This window comes from Mustelus asterias, unplaced genomic scaffold (assembly GCF_964213995.1).
Source record: "Mustelus asterias unplaced genomic scaffold, sMusAst1.hap1.1 HAP1_SCAFFOLD_1619, whole genome shotgun sequence".
Taxonomy (NCBI): Eukaryota; Metazoa; Chordata; class Chondrichthyes; order Carcharhiniformes; family Triakidae; genus Mustelus; species Mustelus asterias.
In genome coordinates, this window is record NW_027591564.1 from 7,337 (window position 1) to 23,793 (window position 16,457).

Genomic DNA, 16,457 nt, shown 5'->3' on the forward strand with positions numbered 1-16,457 from the left:
GGGTGATAGTACAACTGAGAGGCTATCCTGTATCAGGAAAGACTGGGCTTATTTTCTCTAGAAAAGGAAAGACTGATGGATGGACGGCCTGGTAAGTTCGCACAGGCCAATTGGACTGAATGTCTTGTTTCTTGTCACCTGTAATGACAAAATAATGTTGGACCTGACCAGCGAGAGCGGCAGTTTGCTGAGGAGATGAGATGAACCATTATGAAATGCCTATTGTAAGTTCATGTTTCTCATTAGGTGCAACGTAGTTGGTAGCATTCTCACCTCTGAGTCAGGTGGTTATGGGTTCAAATACCACTCCAGTGACTTCAGACTAGAAATCCAGATTGACACTACGACAAAGTACTATACTGTCAAAGGTGCCGCCTTTTGGATGAGACACAACCCATTCTTCCCCCTTATTCCGGTATAAAGGTTCCCAGGGCAGCATTTTGAAGTGTCCTGTGTCCTGTCTCGTATTTCTCAGAGTAAGAAGTCTCACAACACCAGGTTGGAATGCAAGTGGAGGGAGGGTTAAGCACGGGTGCTTAACCTGTGCTTAACCCCCTCTTCACTCACACTGTCTGTACCTTTAAGAATTGATTACCTGTAAAGACTCGCATTCCAAACATTATTTTGTAAATTGAGTTTGTGTCTTTATATGCCCTTTTTGTGAACAGAACTCCCACTCACCAGATGAAGGAGCAACGCTCTAAAAGCCTGTGGCTTGTGCTACCAAATAAACCTGTTGGACTTTAACCCCTGGTGTTGAGACTTCTTACTGTGTTTACCCCAGTCCAACGCCGGCATCTCCACATCGTATTTATCACTCAGTTAATACAGAGTATTGAGGTCATGAAAGGTACTATAGAAATATAATTCTTTGCTTTTTTTATCTCTACCCTTTGAGATTAGAGATTTGGCAAAATAGGGTTTTGAATCAAGATTCATTCTCAAGACAAAAGCTGGTTTTATTGTCTTAGGCATTTTCTTAGGCGAACCTGTCATCTACTTTGCCCAATTTAAAGGGAGAGAGAACATTCTCTCGATACCAAATGGCATTGGCCCTGAGTGGAACGTGTATTGTTCTGCTTGGAAGTCCACCTGATAAATGAAAAATCAGCGGGTGTAATATTTATAATGCAGTGTCATTTGGATGAATAAATTTTTCACTCTGCAAGTTTCTGTTTGTGATAGACCTGTTTATTGACTGTTCATCTAATGTTTTCTGTGCTAGATGGACAGTGGGTGATGCAGCATTTATATTCAAAGTGCCTAAACCAAAGGTGAAAGAGGAGGATCCGCCTATGTAGAAAAAATGGTAAAATCAGTAAAGGAAGCATTTGTTGAAATTATTTTCATTTGTACATCGTATTGCAATTCATTCATACATGGAAAGTCTCTTTGCTTTACATTCATTTTAATTTGGATCAAATAGTTAACAAATTAGAATTGATTAGGTTATCATCTTGGGGGAACCAGCTGTGCGTCACTGCCACCACCCAGAGAAAGTACAGCTTTGCTCGAGGGTGCTGGTCTTGTTTTAAAATTTTCAGCTTTACCGCTCCATCTTTTAGAGCAGGAGCCCATTTAATCCTCGTCCATCAGTGCTGATTCGCAGTACTTTCAGCCTGAATTTCCTTCGGAGGAATTTCAGTATCCTGACTTCACAGGGTGGTTAGTTCCATTTTTGAAAGCTGGTACTGGCAATTGCAATCTTTCATTCGCTGAATGATGCACATCATTCAATATTAGATAACTTAGAATATGGCCAACTTGCAGAATGATCAAACTATCGTTAGATCAGCAATGATAATGCCCTACGACGACGATTATAATGTGGTAACCATAACTGATAGGTGAGATATATGCTTCCTCAGTAAGTAGTGGCCTTTTAAAGTTGATTGCTATTTCCCCGTTCCTTGTGTTGTGATGCTTTCAACTAAGCAGAGGTTTTGTGTCCTATTTGTGTTGTGGCAGTGAGGTGAATGGCCATCCATGACATTGAGGGGATATTTGACTAAGCACCTTCCAAGGCAAAGCAGCCACTTGATTGTCACTCCATTCACCACCCATAAATTGTGAACCATACGCAAGATGCACGACAGTATCTTTTCAAGGCTCCTTTGACAGCACCTTCCAAATCCATGACCTCTAACACCGAGAACAACAAGGACAGCAGATGGAATACAACACTAAGAGGGGCAAGAGTAGACCACATGGCTCTTCGAGCCTGCTCTGCCATTCAGTTTGATCATTGCTGATCTTGGGCTTCAACTCCATTTCCCCGTCCATTGTTGGTGTACGTACCACACAGACTGCAGCTGTTCAAGAAGGCTGCTCACCACCACCCCCACCTTGAGGGTAATGGATGCCGGTCTAGCGAGTGATGCCCACGTCCCATTACCCTCCTTTTTGTGGGGTGCGATAAGTGGAGTTGTGGCCATTTCAAATCAGCAATTAGTTGTCTTCTTGCATTGTTCAACTGTATAAATATAAACTGTATAAAAATTCCCCAGTGATTCATGGATGGAACCAATCATATTTTTAATCTCTCAAAACTGAACAGGTGTTGACTTTTTAACCTTGGACACTCTTGCTTTGGTTTTGCAATAACCTCTGGGCAAGTGGAGCAATTTTAGCATCAGGGTAGTGGCAGCAAACCATTGGAAATGCTGTAGAATAGAGGTTATTAACTACTGAGCTATTTCATAAATATTGTGGTAGATAAATGGCTGATTTTACCATCAGATTTTAACCAACAAGCTTCCTCCTCTTGCCCACAGAAACATTGTACTAACTTGTGCATTTAACACTTTTTTATCGAGAGTTGGATTAACATCATTACAGATTCAGTCAGTAACACAGGGTGCTGGGGGAGAGGGGTTACTGAGTGACAGTGGGAGGGAGCTGGATTAACATCAGTACAGATACAGTCTGTAACACAGGGTGCTGGGGGAGAGGGGTTACTGAGTGACAGTGTGAGGGAGCTGGATAAACATCAGTACAGATACAGTCAGTAACACAGGGTGCTGGGGGAGAGGGGCTACTCAGTGACAGTGTGAGGGAGCTGGAGTAACATCAGTACAGATACAGTCAGTAACACAGGGCGCTGGGAGAGAGGGGCTACTCAGTGACAGTGTGAGGGAGCTGGATTAACATCAGTACAGATACAGTCAGTAACACAGGGTGCTGGGTGGAGAGGGGTTACTGAGTGACAGTGTGAGGGAGTTGGATTAACATCAGTACAGATATAGTCAGTAACACAGGGTGTTGGGGGAGAGGGGTTACTGAGTGACAGTGTGAGGGAGCTGGATTAACATCAGTACAGATACAGTCAGTAACACAGGGTGCTGGGGGAGAGGGGTTACTGAGTGACAGTGTGAGGGAGCTGGATAAACATCAGTACAGATACAGTCAGTAACACAGGGTGCTGGGGGAGAGGGGCTACTCAGTGACAGTGTGAGGGAGCTGGATTAACATCAGTACAGATATAGTCAGTAACACAGGGTGTTGGGGGAGAGGGGTTACTGAGTGACAGTGTGAGGGAGCTGGATTAACATCAGTAGAGATACAGTCAGAAACACAGGGTGCTGGGTGGAGAGGGGTTACTGAGTGACAGTGTGAGGGAGTTGGATCGACATCAGTAGAGATTCAGTCAGTAAAAAAGGGTGCTTGGGGAGAGGGGTTCCTGAGTGAAAGTGTGAGGGAGCTGGATTAACATCAGTACAGATACGGTCAGTAACACAGGGTGCTGGGGGAGAGGGGCTACTGAGTGACAGTGTGAGGGAGCTGGATTAACATCAGTACAGATAAAGTCAGTAACACAGGGTGCTGGGTGGAGAGGGGTTACTGAGTGACAGTGTGAGGGAGTTGGATCAACATCAGTAGAGATTCAGTCAGTTCCACAGGGTGCTGGGGGAGAGCGGTTACTGAGTGACAGTGTGAGGGAGCTGGATTAACATCAGTAAAGATACAGTCAGTAACACAGGGTGCTGGGGAGAGTGGGGTTACTGAGTGACAGTGTGAGGGAGTTGGATTAACATCAGTACAGATACAGTCAGTAACACAGGGTGTTGGGGAGAGAGGGGTTACTGAGTGACAGTATGAGGGAGTTGGATTAACATGAGTAGAGATTCAGTCAGTACCACAGGGTGCTGGGGGAGAGGGGTTACTGAGTGACAGTGTGAGGGAGCTGGATTAACATCAGTAAAAATACAGTCAGTAACCCAGGATTCTGGGCTAGAAGGGTTCCTGAGTGACAGTGTGAGGGAGCTGGATTAACATCAGTACAGATACAGTCAGTAACACTGGGTGCTGAGAGGAGAGAGGTGACTGAGTGACAGTGTGAGGGAGCTGGATTAACATCAGTACAGATACAGTCAGTAACACAGGGTGCTGGGTGGAGAGGGGTTACTGAGTGACAGTGTGAGGGAGCTGGATTAACATCAGTACAGATACGGTCAGTAACACAGGGTGCTGGGGGAGAGGGGTTACTGAGTGACAGTGTGAGGGAGCTGGATTAACATCAGTACAGATACAGTCAGGAACACAGGGTGCTGAGGGCATTGCGTTACCGAGTGACTGAGTGAGAGAGCAGGATTAACATCAGTACAGATACAGTCAGTAACACAGTCTGCTGGGGGCATTGCGTTACCGAGTGACTGTGTGAGGGAGCTGGATTAACATTAGTACAGCTACAGTCAGTGACACCAGTTTCCACATCCTTCCTCATTACAGGAAGGATGTAGAAAAGATTGAAAGGGTGCAGAGGAGATTTACAACGATGTTGCCTGGATTGAGTGGCATGCCTTATGAGGATAGGCTGAGGGAGCTCGGTCTTATCTCCTTGGAGAGACGTCGGATGAGAGGAGACCTAATAGTGGTATGTAAGATGTTGAGAGGCATAGATCGGGACTCTCAGAGGCTTTTTCCCAGGGTGGAAATGGTTGCTACAAGAGGACACAGGTTTACGGTGCTGGGGGGGGGGGGGGGGGGTAGCTACAGGGGAATGTTAGGGGGAGGCTTTTCACACAGAGGGTGGTGGGCGAGTGGAATCGGCTGCCGTCAGTGGTGGTGGAGGCAAACTCAATAGGGTCTTTTAAGAGACTCCTGGATGAGTGCATGGGACTTAATAGGATGGAGGGTTATAGGTAGGCCTAAAAGGTAGGGATATGTTCGGCACAACTTGTGGGGCCGAAGGGCCTGTTTTGTGCTGTAGCTTTTCTATGTTCCTCTGTTTCTAAGGATGAACAGTGCTAAATTTGCGGCTGTCACGTATAGTACTATACACATTTGTGTACTATCCTGTATGTAGAAATATAGGTTTTGTTTGAAGAGCATTTTTGAATTTACTAGCACAAAGTGAAATCTCAATTACAGTGGGAATGATTTAATAGCCCCACAGCAGAGAGGGTTGTCTTTTTTCTTCTTTCCCCACCTCACCCAATTGTTACTCAGTTGCCCAATTTACAAAGTAATACCAGGTGAAAGGCTGTTTTCCAAAGACACGTACTATTACGCCTCAATAAAAACAAATCTGCAGCCCCCACAAGGAGAACTGTAGATTGACTGTAGATTAAATAAGATGTGTTTGCACACTCTTGTCACGTTAATTCTCAATGCTTTATTTTCTTATGAACATTTATTTTGCGTGTTCGACAGATTTGATTATCTGCTGCAACAGACCGAGCGTTTTGCCCACTTTATCCAACCTGCTGCACAGAAAACTCCAACGTCTCCTTTAAAAAAGAAACCCGGGCGCCCTCGATTAAAGAAAGATGAGAAACAGACGCTTCTGTCGGTTGGACAGTAAGATATATTCCAGGCAATGTGTTTTTGGATTCATGATGCAAATTCTGAGAGATTTAAACTTGGAAAGTGTTCCTAGCGTTTGAAGGCCAAAGAGGCGTTAATGTTGGGGTCAAAGTAGAATGGTGGAAGTAAAGCTTTCATTCCTCCTTGAGGTTTTGGGGCCTCGGCTTTCAGTGATTTGGATATAACTCTTTACTGCTTCATCCAGATTTGCAGACGAGGTTAGGAGCAACCACAAATTGAGATCATATGATGGAGTTGCAAAGGGGGGACAGCCCAGTGAGTGGGCAAAGCTGTGGCAAATGGAGTTCAGTGTGGAGAAGTGTGAGGCCACCCACTTTGGAACTGAGAAAGGCAAATCTAAGTGTTTTCGACAAGAGAGATTAGTTGTGGAGGAGCAAAAGAGATTTGAGTTTCCATATATATAAATAATACGATATTACTGCGCTGTTACAAAAGGTAATGGAATATGCTAAGAGGAAGATGGCATTTATCTCAAAATAGATTGGGATGAAAAAATGAGGAAGTTGTATAGAGCCTTGGTCAAACCTCAGCTGGAGAACTGCCTTTGGTTCTGGGCAACGAACCTCAGGAAAGTAATATTGGTCTGGCACCGGGATGCTATCTGGTCTTAGTGTCAAGTTATGAGAACATAACATGTTCCAAAATTTGGCTTTCATTCCGTTGAGCTTAGAGCATTAAAGAGTGATCAAATTGAGGTGTGTAAAATGATTAGGGGATTTGATAGGGTAGATACAGAGACTAATTTATTTTGAGGGAAATCTGGTTCAAGGGGGCACATCTTAATATTAGAACGAGGTTAGTTAGGATTGAAAGTGAGGGCTATTTCGTTCCACTTGGTGGAAAGGTCTGCCCCAAATGGCTGTGGGTGTTAAATTTTCTGAATGGATTTTTTTCTTTGTTGGCTGCACTATCAAGTGATATGAAGCAACAGCAGGCATGATTTAATTGAATGAACAGATGTCTGAGATTGCATGGCCTACACCTTTTCTCTGCCTTTTTAAAGTTCAAACAGCATCTTAGTCACGAAGTGTTCAAATATCCTGCATCGGTATAACAGGCGTGGAATTCCTGTCAACCTTGCATTAAAAACACGGATGTTATTAAATGTGTCACATGTATGATTGAAGAGTATGTTGACAACTATTGGCACAAAAGATTATACATGTGTAATTAACGAATTAAATTAAAAAATACTAATATGCTGTGTAACCTAACAGGGTCTTGGGAGAGTATTTACATAACAGTAGATTTCAAAGTTTATGTTTAGAATCAACTTTAAATTAAAACAATGGCTATCTGCACTAATTGCAATTTTGAATCTTCGTTCAATAACATGCTGTACGTAGGGCATGGTGGCACAGTAGTTAGGGTGGCAGTGTGGCAGTGGTTAGCACTGCTGCCCCACAGCGCCAGGGACCCAGGATCGAATCCCGGCTTGGGTCACTGTCTGTATAGAGTTTGCACATCCTCTCCATGTCTGCGTGGCTTTCCTCCGGGTGCTCCGGTTTCATCCCACAGTCCAAAGATTAGGGTTAGGTGAATTGGCCATGCTAAATTGTGTCAGGGGAACTAGCGAGGGTAAATGCATGGCATTATGGGGATAGGGTCTGGGTGGGATTGAGGCCGGTGCAGACTCCATGGGCCAAATGGCCTCTTTCTGCACTTTAGGATTCTATGTACTAATCTTCACCACAAAAGTGATGCACAATCTCCAAAATAATTTGTACGGTGCTGTTTATTCTGAAGTGATTGTGGATTTGAAATTGACTGCAGTAACAGCTCTTTTAAAATGGTTTGGAAAGTAATAGTAACCCCTCGCACAAAACAATTCACTTTTGATTCTTAGCTATCGGCATTGTCGTACGGAACAGGAAGAGGATGAAGAGCTACAGTCAGAAAACAGCAAGACAACCAATGTCTGCACAAGGTTTGAAGAATCCCCATCATGTGCATAAAGCCATTTTATTCATTATTTCATACATGAGTTACTGTAGCTCAGTTTTCACTCCCTTTTCCCAATTGCTTTCACATTTTCAGTCACCATTCATCGATGTGCAGTATTCAATTTTGTCAAAATTAGACTTGTGGGAACATTTGAGACTGTTGTAATTAAATCTCCAAAAACAGCACCTCCCGTTCTCCTGGTTTAATTGGCTGTGTTTATTGGCATAAGGGGTCTTTGTAATGGAACAATCTACGAATGCTGACAGACACCACGGACTCACTCCAGCCTAACTTGTAATCTGACATCATATTTTCTGACTGGATATTGTGGATATTGAGTATTTTGAGGTCAGATTCAGCATGAATAAAATGCAGGGTAAAGCTGAAAGATCTCCCTCATGCCAGTATGACATGTGTTTCATATATCAGCCTTTCACCTTGTTCTTTGTTTTGTTCAGCTTTGCCCTCTCAACCAGTGCTCCCAACAAACTGAGTTGAAACTGCTGCAACTTATTTTTCATGGGGTCCTAGCAGCCATTTTAACATGTTAGTGTGCGCCACATGAAAAGGAACCATCTGTTTTCATGAGGAATAATTGGATTATCATACCGATTGCGTCCATGTAACATGCTGTCCTTTTGGTGTTGAGAATCATGTATAATCAGTTCCTTACCCTATGAAATGGTAAGCTGAATGATCTGTTCTCCCAAATGGCATTTCCCCAATCAAAGAACAAAGAAAAGTACAGCACAAGACAGGCCCTCCAGCCCTCCCAGCCTGTGCCAATCATGATGCCCTTACTAAAATAAAGAAAAACCCTTCTATCCTTATTTGGGTCTGTATCCCTCTATTCCCTCCCTATTCATTTACCCATTGAGATGCCTCTTAAATGTTGTTAATGTACCTGCTTCCACCACCTCCCCTGGTAGTGCATTCCAGGCACCCACCACTCTGTGAGAAACTTCCCCCACACATCTCCCTTAAATTTTACCCCTCTTACCTTGAACCTGCGCCCCCTTGTAATTAACACTTCCACCCTTGGAAAAAAGCTTCTGACTACCCACCCTGCCTATGCCTCTCATCATTGTGTCCACCTCTATCAGGTCTGTCTCAACCTCTGTCTTTCCAATGAAAACAATCCTAGTTTATTCAACCTCTCCTCGTAGCCAACAACCTTGAGACCAGGCAACATCCTGGTGAACCTTCTTTGCACTCTCTTCAAAGCTTCCACGTCCTTCTGGTAGTGTGATGACCAGAACGGCACGCAATGCTCCAAATACTCATAACATATTCAAAATCCCAGTAATGTCCATGCAATGATTTCTTACAAAGCAGTCAAAGCTCAGTAAACTGGTTCCTCACCATCATTCCTTCTCCCTGCCCTCCCAATCTTGCTCATACTTGCCTTCGTGAAGTTCAGGTGCTCTGTTTCACAGTTTATGTTTCTCTATATACTTTGGCCTTGTTTTATTGGTCAATTTAGCTGCTATAGATTGGTAGTAGTCGTGGTGAAAATCACCACCTTTGTTTTGGGGCCTGCGTCTGAACGCTGAAATTCTTTATGCAAACATTGAGACCCTAATACCAAATGGATTGTGCTGCTTGCTTTTTGTTGTCTCAAGCTATCATGGTGCTGTGAGTTCAATGGTTCCTGAAACAGTAATACTTTTCCTTTTGGTCATGGCACTGATTTCATTTCCCCTTGAGCTGTATTCTGTGCAGACTCTTGCAATGGTTGAAGGCTCTAAATGTTTGGGGTCTCTTCCACAGATGTAAAAGGAGGGAAACTCCGCGACTGTCAGATCCGTGGACTGAATTGGCTGATTTCTTTATCTGAGAATGGCATTAATGGTATCCTGGCAGATGAAAGGGTATGAATACACATTGATTGTAGACATAACAATTGTTTGGTGTAGGCATGTGAGATGTTTAGTTTAAAGGATTTAATAAGATAAATGACTCTGTAGTGTACTGGTTATCACGTTCGCCTCACGTGAAAGGTTCCCGGTTCAAAACGGGGTGAAGAATTCATTATATGTATTCAAGAGGCGGCTCGGTAAAGCACTTGGGGTGAATGGGATCAAAGGTTTTTGGGGGCGGGGGGAAGCAGGATGAGGCTATTCAGTTGGATGATCCGCCATGATCGTAATGAATGGCGGAGCAGGCTCGAAGGGCCAAATGGCCTCCTCCTGCTCCGATCTTCGATGTTTCTAAATAGGGAACAAGTATCTTCTCCCGGATGTTCGAGGGTGTACCATTCAAAGATTAGCGGAAGCCTGGAACGTTTGTTTTCTCCTCCTTCCTGCCAAAACCTAGCCTTTTATTTTATAAAAAACTTGAGGCATGGTTAGTCTGGACATATCAAAACTGAGAGGAAGGTTTTTGTTAGATTAGTGTGAAGGGAAATGGAACCAAGGCAGATAAATGGAGTTACGATGTAGATAAGCTATGATCGAATTAAATTGCAGAACAAACTTGATGGGCCGAATGGTTTCTTCCAGTCCATTTCAGAAATGCTTCAGGACAACACTGATGAAAAAACAGTCTTTGATTCTAAGAGAATTAATTGTTTTACTTTGTTTAACAGGGTTTCGGGAAGACTTTGCAAACTATTGCTCTTCTTGGGTACATGAAACATGATAGAAACATTCCTGGACCTCACATGGTTCTAGTCCCCAAGTCTACACTGCACAACTGGATGCTTGAGTTCAAAAGATGGATACCGACTCTTCGAGCTATTTGTTTAATACGTGACAAGGATCAAAGGGTATGAACTGCGTTTTATGTTCCCAAAAATACTGTTGGAAAATACAGCTGATGCATGGAGTTTAATTTGAAAATGCATTGCACGTTGTGGAAGTAATCCGTGCAGTGCTTGTTGGATCTCCTGCCACATGTTGGCCGACCCCAGTGGGAAAGTACAACTACCCTTGCTGCCCCAGCATCGGAACAAGAAAAAACAGCCAGGATTCTTAAAGCTGGTTGCTATCTCGACATCTGTCATTAACCAAATAGGAATTCAGTAATCCGCAAGCACTTGCTGTCAAAACCTGTGTGTGAAAAAGCTGCAAGGGTGAGGTACCAAAGGACAGACAGCATCTGTTGGGCAAGTCGCGAGAGAGTCAGTTCATTCACGGGGGAGCAAGATTCTTTTTACCACGAAACACTGACCCTTGAACCATAACGGCAAATTTTGGAATACCTCCCAAAGGTAGGGGAGTCAAGCTAGAGGGCATAGGTTTAAGCTGAGAGGGAAGAGATAGGAAAGGGTCCAGAGGGGCAACTTTTTTCACTGAGGGTAGTGAGAGTCTGGAACAAGCTGCCAGAGGTAGTAATAGCGGCGGGTACAATTTTGTTTTTTAAAAAGCATTTAGACAGTTAGATAGGTATGGAGGGATATGGGCCAAACGCGGGCAATTGGGACTAGCTAAGTGGTTTTTAAAAAAGAGCAGCATGGACAAGTTGGGCTGAAGGGGCTTTTTCCATGCTGTAAACCTCTATGACCTTGTTTAAATTGCTGAATAAATAACCACGAGCATTGCAGTTGTGTAAACAAGCACTTTGTGTAAGAAAAGTACAATAAATGAAGGACTCATAAAACCTGGGATACAATTTTAATAAACTTAGAGTTAACAAATTGAAATTTTGTATTTGGCCATTGTTCAATCTTTAATATTAATCCTGCCTTTCACTGGATTGAATTTACTTTTGTCGACTCTCTCAAAAACATGTTTTCAACATGCATGCGGAGAATGGATCTGTCGCCAGTGTTAACAGCAGCCCTCAAGGTTCCTTCAGACTGGCTTTGGAGATCAGCTTTTCTTTGCTCAGCGTAACTAAAATCAGAGATTTGCCACGCATACAACGTTTGAGTGTAAATTTGCAAATATGTTAATTATATAGTAATTTATTGCTCTCTCCTTGCTTTGCTACACTCTGGGCGGGATTTTCCAGCCCCATCAGTGGCAGGGAAAATCGTGTGCTGGGCTGGAACATCTTGAAGTGGTGGCACAGTGGTTAGCACTGCTGCCTCACAGCAAGAGTTTTAACAACACCAGGTTAAAGTCCAACAGGTTTATTTGGTAGCAAATGCCTTTCGCTTTCGGAGCGCTGCTCCTTCGTCAAAAGTCTCACAGCCCAAAGAAGTGCAGGTGAGGTTGATTGGCCATGCTAAATTAACCCTAGTGTCGGGGGGGGGGGGTTAACAGGATAAATATGTGGAGTTACGGGAATAGGGCCTGGGTGGGATTGTGGTCAGTGCAGACTCGATGGGCCGAATGGCCTCTTTCTGCACTGTAGGGATTCTATTCTATTCTATTCTATTCTAACTAATACAGTCCCATAGATCCTGCAGTTAAAATTCTGCATCTATAAGCCACAAGATTCCGATGGACTGAGTCCGCTCCAGTAATAGGAGATTTCATCTTCTGGACTACAGAGAGGGAGAGCTGGAGAAAGATCGAGGAGGCCATGAAATAGAAAGAAAGGGAGAGAGGGGGTGAGAGACAGACAGAGCGAGCTCCAGACACAGAGGGATTCTATGGATTGGAGAATCGGGCCTGGGTGGGATTGTGGTCGGTGCAGACTCAATGGGCCGAAAGGCCTCTTCCTGCACTGTAGGGTTTCTATGGTTTGGAGAGTTGCCAAGAGCCAATTGCCCTTTGGCCCCTCTCCAACTTTGCCTGTCCTGCCCTTGACGCTGCTCACTGCTGGCGGGGCTGGAAAATCCCAACGTCAGTGTTTTATTCAGCTAAATTTGTCTGATTAATGCCTGTGATCAGATCTGCTTCTGCTGAATCGCAATTGTATTCTAGAAAAATAAATTTCTGGTGTTTGGAAAACTGAAATGTAACCCACTTCTTACTTTATCAGGCAGCTTTCAACAGAGATGTCCTCCTTCCTGGAGAGTGGGATGTCTGTGTGACGTCGTATGACATGCTCATCAGGGAGAAACCTGTTTTCAAAATATTTAATTGGCGATATCTGGTTATAGATGAAGCCGACAGGATCAAAAATGGGAAACCCAAGGTAAGTGTGTTTTCCCTTCATTTTCTCTGCTCTCTTCCCCATCCCGTCCATTACCACCAGAGTTAATGGCTACCATTGCAGTGAATGCTACATTTTCTGCCTCATCATAAGGTGAATTGGGGAGAAACGCAGGCTTGATTTGTAGCATGGGGGCATGAGCAGGGGGCGACATGGTAGCTCGGTGGTTAGCACTGCTGCCTCACAGCGCCAGTGACCCAGGTTCGATTCCCAGCTTGGGTCATCGTCTGTGTGGAGTTTACACGTTCTCCCCGTGTTTGCGTAGGTTTCCTCCTGGTGCTCCGGTTTCCTACCACAGTGCATAGAACATAGAACAGTACAGCACAGAACAGGCCCTTCGGCCCACGATGTTGTGCCGAGCTTTATCTGAAACCAAGATCAAGCTATCCCACTCCTTATCATCCTGGTGTGCTCCATGTCAGCATCAGTAGTAAATGCGCCTAGTTTGGGGGCGTTTAAGAGATCCGTAGATAGGTTCATGGACGAAAAGAAATTGGTTTAGGTTGGAGGGTCACAGTTTTTTTTTTTAACTGGTCGGTGCAACATCGTGGGCCGAAGGGCCTGCTCTGCGCTGTAATGTTCTATGTTCTATGTTCTATGTGCCTATCCAATAACCGCTTAAATGTTCCTAAAGTGTCTGACTCCACTATCACTGCAGGCAGTCCATTCCACACCCCAACCACTCTCTGCGTAAAGAATCTACCTCTGATATCCTTCCTGTATCTCCCACCACGAACCCTATACTTATGCCCCCTTGTAATAGCTCCATCCACCCCAGGAAATAGTCTTTGAATGTTCACTCTATCTATCCCCTTCATCATTTTATAAACCTCTATTAAGTCTCCCCTCAGCCTCCTCCGCTCCAGAGAGAACAGCCCTAGCTCCCGCAACCTTTCCTCATAAGACCTACCCTCCAAACCAGGCAGCATCCTGGTAAATCTCCTCTGCACTCTTTCCAGCGCTTCCACATCCTTCTTATAGTGAGGTGACCAGAACTGCACACAATATTCCAAATGTGGTCTCACCAAGGTCCTGTACAGTTGCAGCATAACCCCATGGCTCTTAAACTCCAACCCCCTGTTAATAAAAGCTAACACACTATAGGCCTTCTTCACAGCTCTATCCACTTGAGTGGCAACCTTTAGAGATCTGTGGATATGAACCCCAAGATCTCTCTGTTCCTCCACAGTCTTCAGAACCCTACCTTTGACCCTGTAATCCACATTTAAATTAGTCCTCCCAAAATGAATCACCTCACATTTATCAGGGTTAAACTCCATTTGCCATTTTTCAGTCCAGCTTTGCATCCTATCTATGTCTCTTTGCAGCCTACAACAGCCCTCCACCTCATCCACTACTCCACCAATCTTGGTGTCATCAGCAAATTTACTGATCCACCCTTCAGCCCCCTCCTCTAAGTCATGAATAAAAATCACAAAGAGCAGAGGACCAAGCACTGATCCCTGCGGCACTCCGCTAGCAACCTGCCTCCAATCCGAAAATTTTCCATCGACCACCACCCTCTGTCTTCGATCGGACAGCCAGTTACCTATCCAATCGGCCAACTTTCCCTCTATCCCACACCTCCTTACTTTCATCATAAGCCGACCATGGGGGACCTTATCAAACGCTTTACTAAAATCCATGTATATGACATGAACTGCCCTACCTTCATCAACACACTTAGTTACCTCCTCAAAAAATTCGATCAAATTTGTGAGGCACGACATGCCCTTCACGAATCCGTGCTGACTATTCCGGATTAATCCCATCTTTCTAAATGGTCGTAAATCCCATCTCTAAGGACCTTTTCCATCAATTGACCAACCACCGAAGTAAGACAAACTGGTCTATACTTACCAGGGTCATTTCTATTCCCTTTCTTAAACAGAGGAACAATATTCGCCATTCTCCAGTCCTCTGGCACCATCCCCGTGGACAGCGAGAACCCAAAGATCAAAGCCAAAGGCTCTGCAATCTCATCCCTTGCCTCCCAAAGTATCCTAGGATACATCTCATCAGGCCCACGGGACTTATCGACCTTCAGTTTATTCAAAACTGCCAGGACATCCTCCCTCCGAACATCAATTTCCTCCAGCCTATTCGCCTGTAACACCTTCTCTTCCTCAAAAACATGGCCCCTCTCCTTGGTGAACACTGAAGAAAAGTATTCATTCATCACCTCGCCTATCTCTACTGACTCCATACACAAGTTCCCACTACTGTCCTTGACCAGCCCTAAACTCACCCTGGTCATTCTTTTATTCCTCACATAAGAGTAAAAATCCTTGGGGTTTTCCTTGATCCGACCCGCCAAAGACTTCTCGTGTCCCCTCCTAGCTCTCCTAAGCCCCTTTTTCAGCTCATTCCTTGCTAACTTGTAACCCTCAATCGAGCCATCTGAACCTTGTTTCCTCATCCCTACATAAGCTTCCCTCTTCCTTTTCACAAGACATTCCACCTCTTTCGTGAACCATGGTTCCCTCACTCGGCCATTTCCTCCCTGCCTGACAGGGACATACCAATCAAGGACATCCAGTATTTGTTCCTTGAAAAAGTTCCACTTTTCATTAGTTCCTTTCCCTGACAGTTTCTGTTCCCAACTTATGCCCCCTAATTCTTGCCTAATCGCATCATAATTACCTCTCCCCCAATTGTAAACCTTGCCCTGCCGTACGGCCCTATCCCTCTCCATTGCAATAACAAAAGACACCGAATTGTGGTCACTATCTCCAAAGTGCTCTCCCACAACCAAATCTAACACTTGGCCCGGTTCAATGCAGACAATCATTTTTTAAGTTAAAGTTTATCAGTGTCACAAGTAGGCTTACATTAACACTGTAATGAAGCTACTGTGAAAATCCCCTGGTCGCCACACTGTGGCGCCTGTTCGGGTTACACTGAGGGAGAATTTAGCACAGCCAATGCACCCTAACCAGCATGTCTTTCGGACTGTGGGAGGAAACCGGAGCACCCGGAGGAATCCCACACAGATATGGGGAGAACATGCGGACTCCACACAGTTACCCAAGCCGGAAATGAAAAAAATGGTCCCTGTTGCTGCGAGGCAGCAGTGCTAACCGCTGTGCCATATTCAACCAAATTGCTTCAGGGGTTCAGAAACTTCTGGGAAAGTTATTGCACCATCAATTATTGAGACTCGATAGTTAATCTCTGGGTTTTAACACTAGTGGAAGAGTGGAGTGGAAATATTTGAATTGAAAATCAAAGATCAGATCTGCTTATTCAGACCGTAGTGTGATCTTGTTTTAAAAGCTTTTTAACCAGCTGCTCCTTGCACAACCATTGCTTTTTAACCAGCTGCTCCTTGCACAACCATTGCTTTTTAACCAGCTGCCCCTTCCACAACCATTGCTTTTTAAGCAGCTGCCCCTTCCACAACCATTGCTTTTTAACCAGCTGCCCCTTCCACAACCATTGCTTTTTAACCAGCTGCTCCTTGCACAACCATTGCTTTTTAACCAGCTGCTCCTTGCACAACCATTGCTTTTTAACCAGCTGCTCCTTGCACAACCATTGCTTTTTAACCAGCTGCCCCTTCCACAACCATTGCTTTTTAACCAGCTGCTCCTTGCACAACCATTGCTTTTTAACCAGCTGCCCCTTCCACAACCATTGCT

The 16,457-nt window shown here is 44.4% G+C and overlaps 1 protein-coding gene across 1 annotated transcript in view; it reads left to right on the plus strand.

Annotated features, from left to right (window-relative positions):
- Positions 1-1,755: 1,755 nt before the first annotated feature.
- LOC144488503 (SWI/SNF-related matrix-associated actin-dependent regulator of chromatin subfamily A member 5-like) overlaps positions 1,756-16,457 on the plus strand; it is a gene marked incomplete at its 3' end in the record, with an annotated part of 33,343 nt that continues 18,641 nt past the window's right edge. Inside the window, 6 exon segments of the mRNA XM_078206551.1 lie at positions 1,756-1,847; positions 5,653-5,799; positions 7,673-7,773; positions 9,541-9,641; positions 10,358-10,537; positions 12,643-12,796. Coding sequence (XP_078062677.1) covers positions 1,756-1,847; positions 5,653-5,799; positions 7,673-7,773; positions 9,541-9,641; positions 10,358-10,537; positions 12,643-12,796 — 775 coding nt within the window.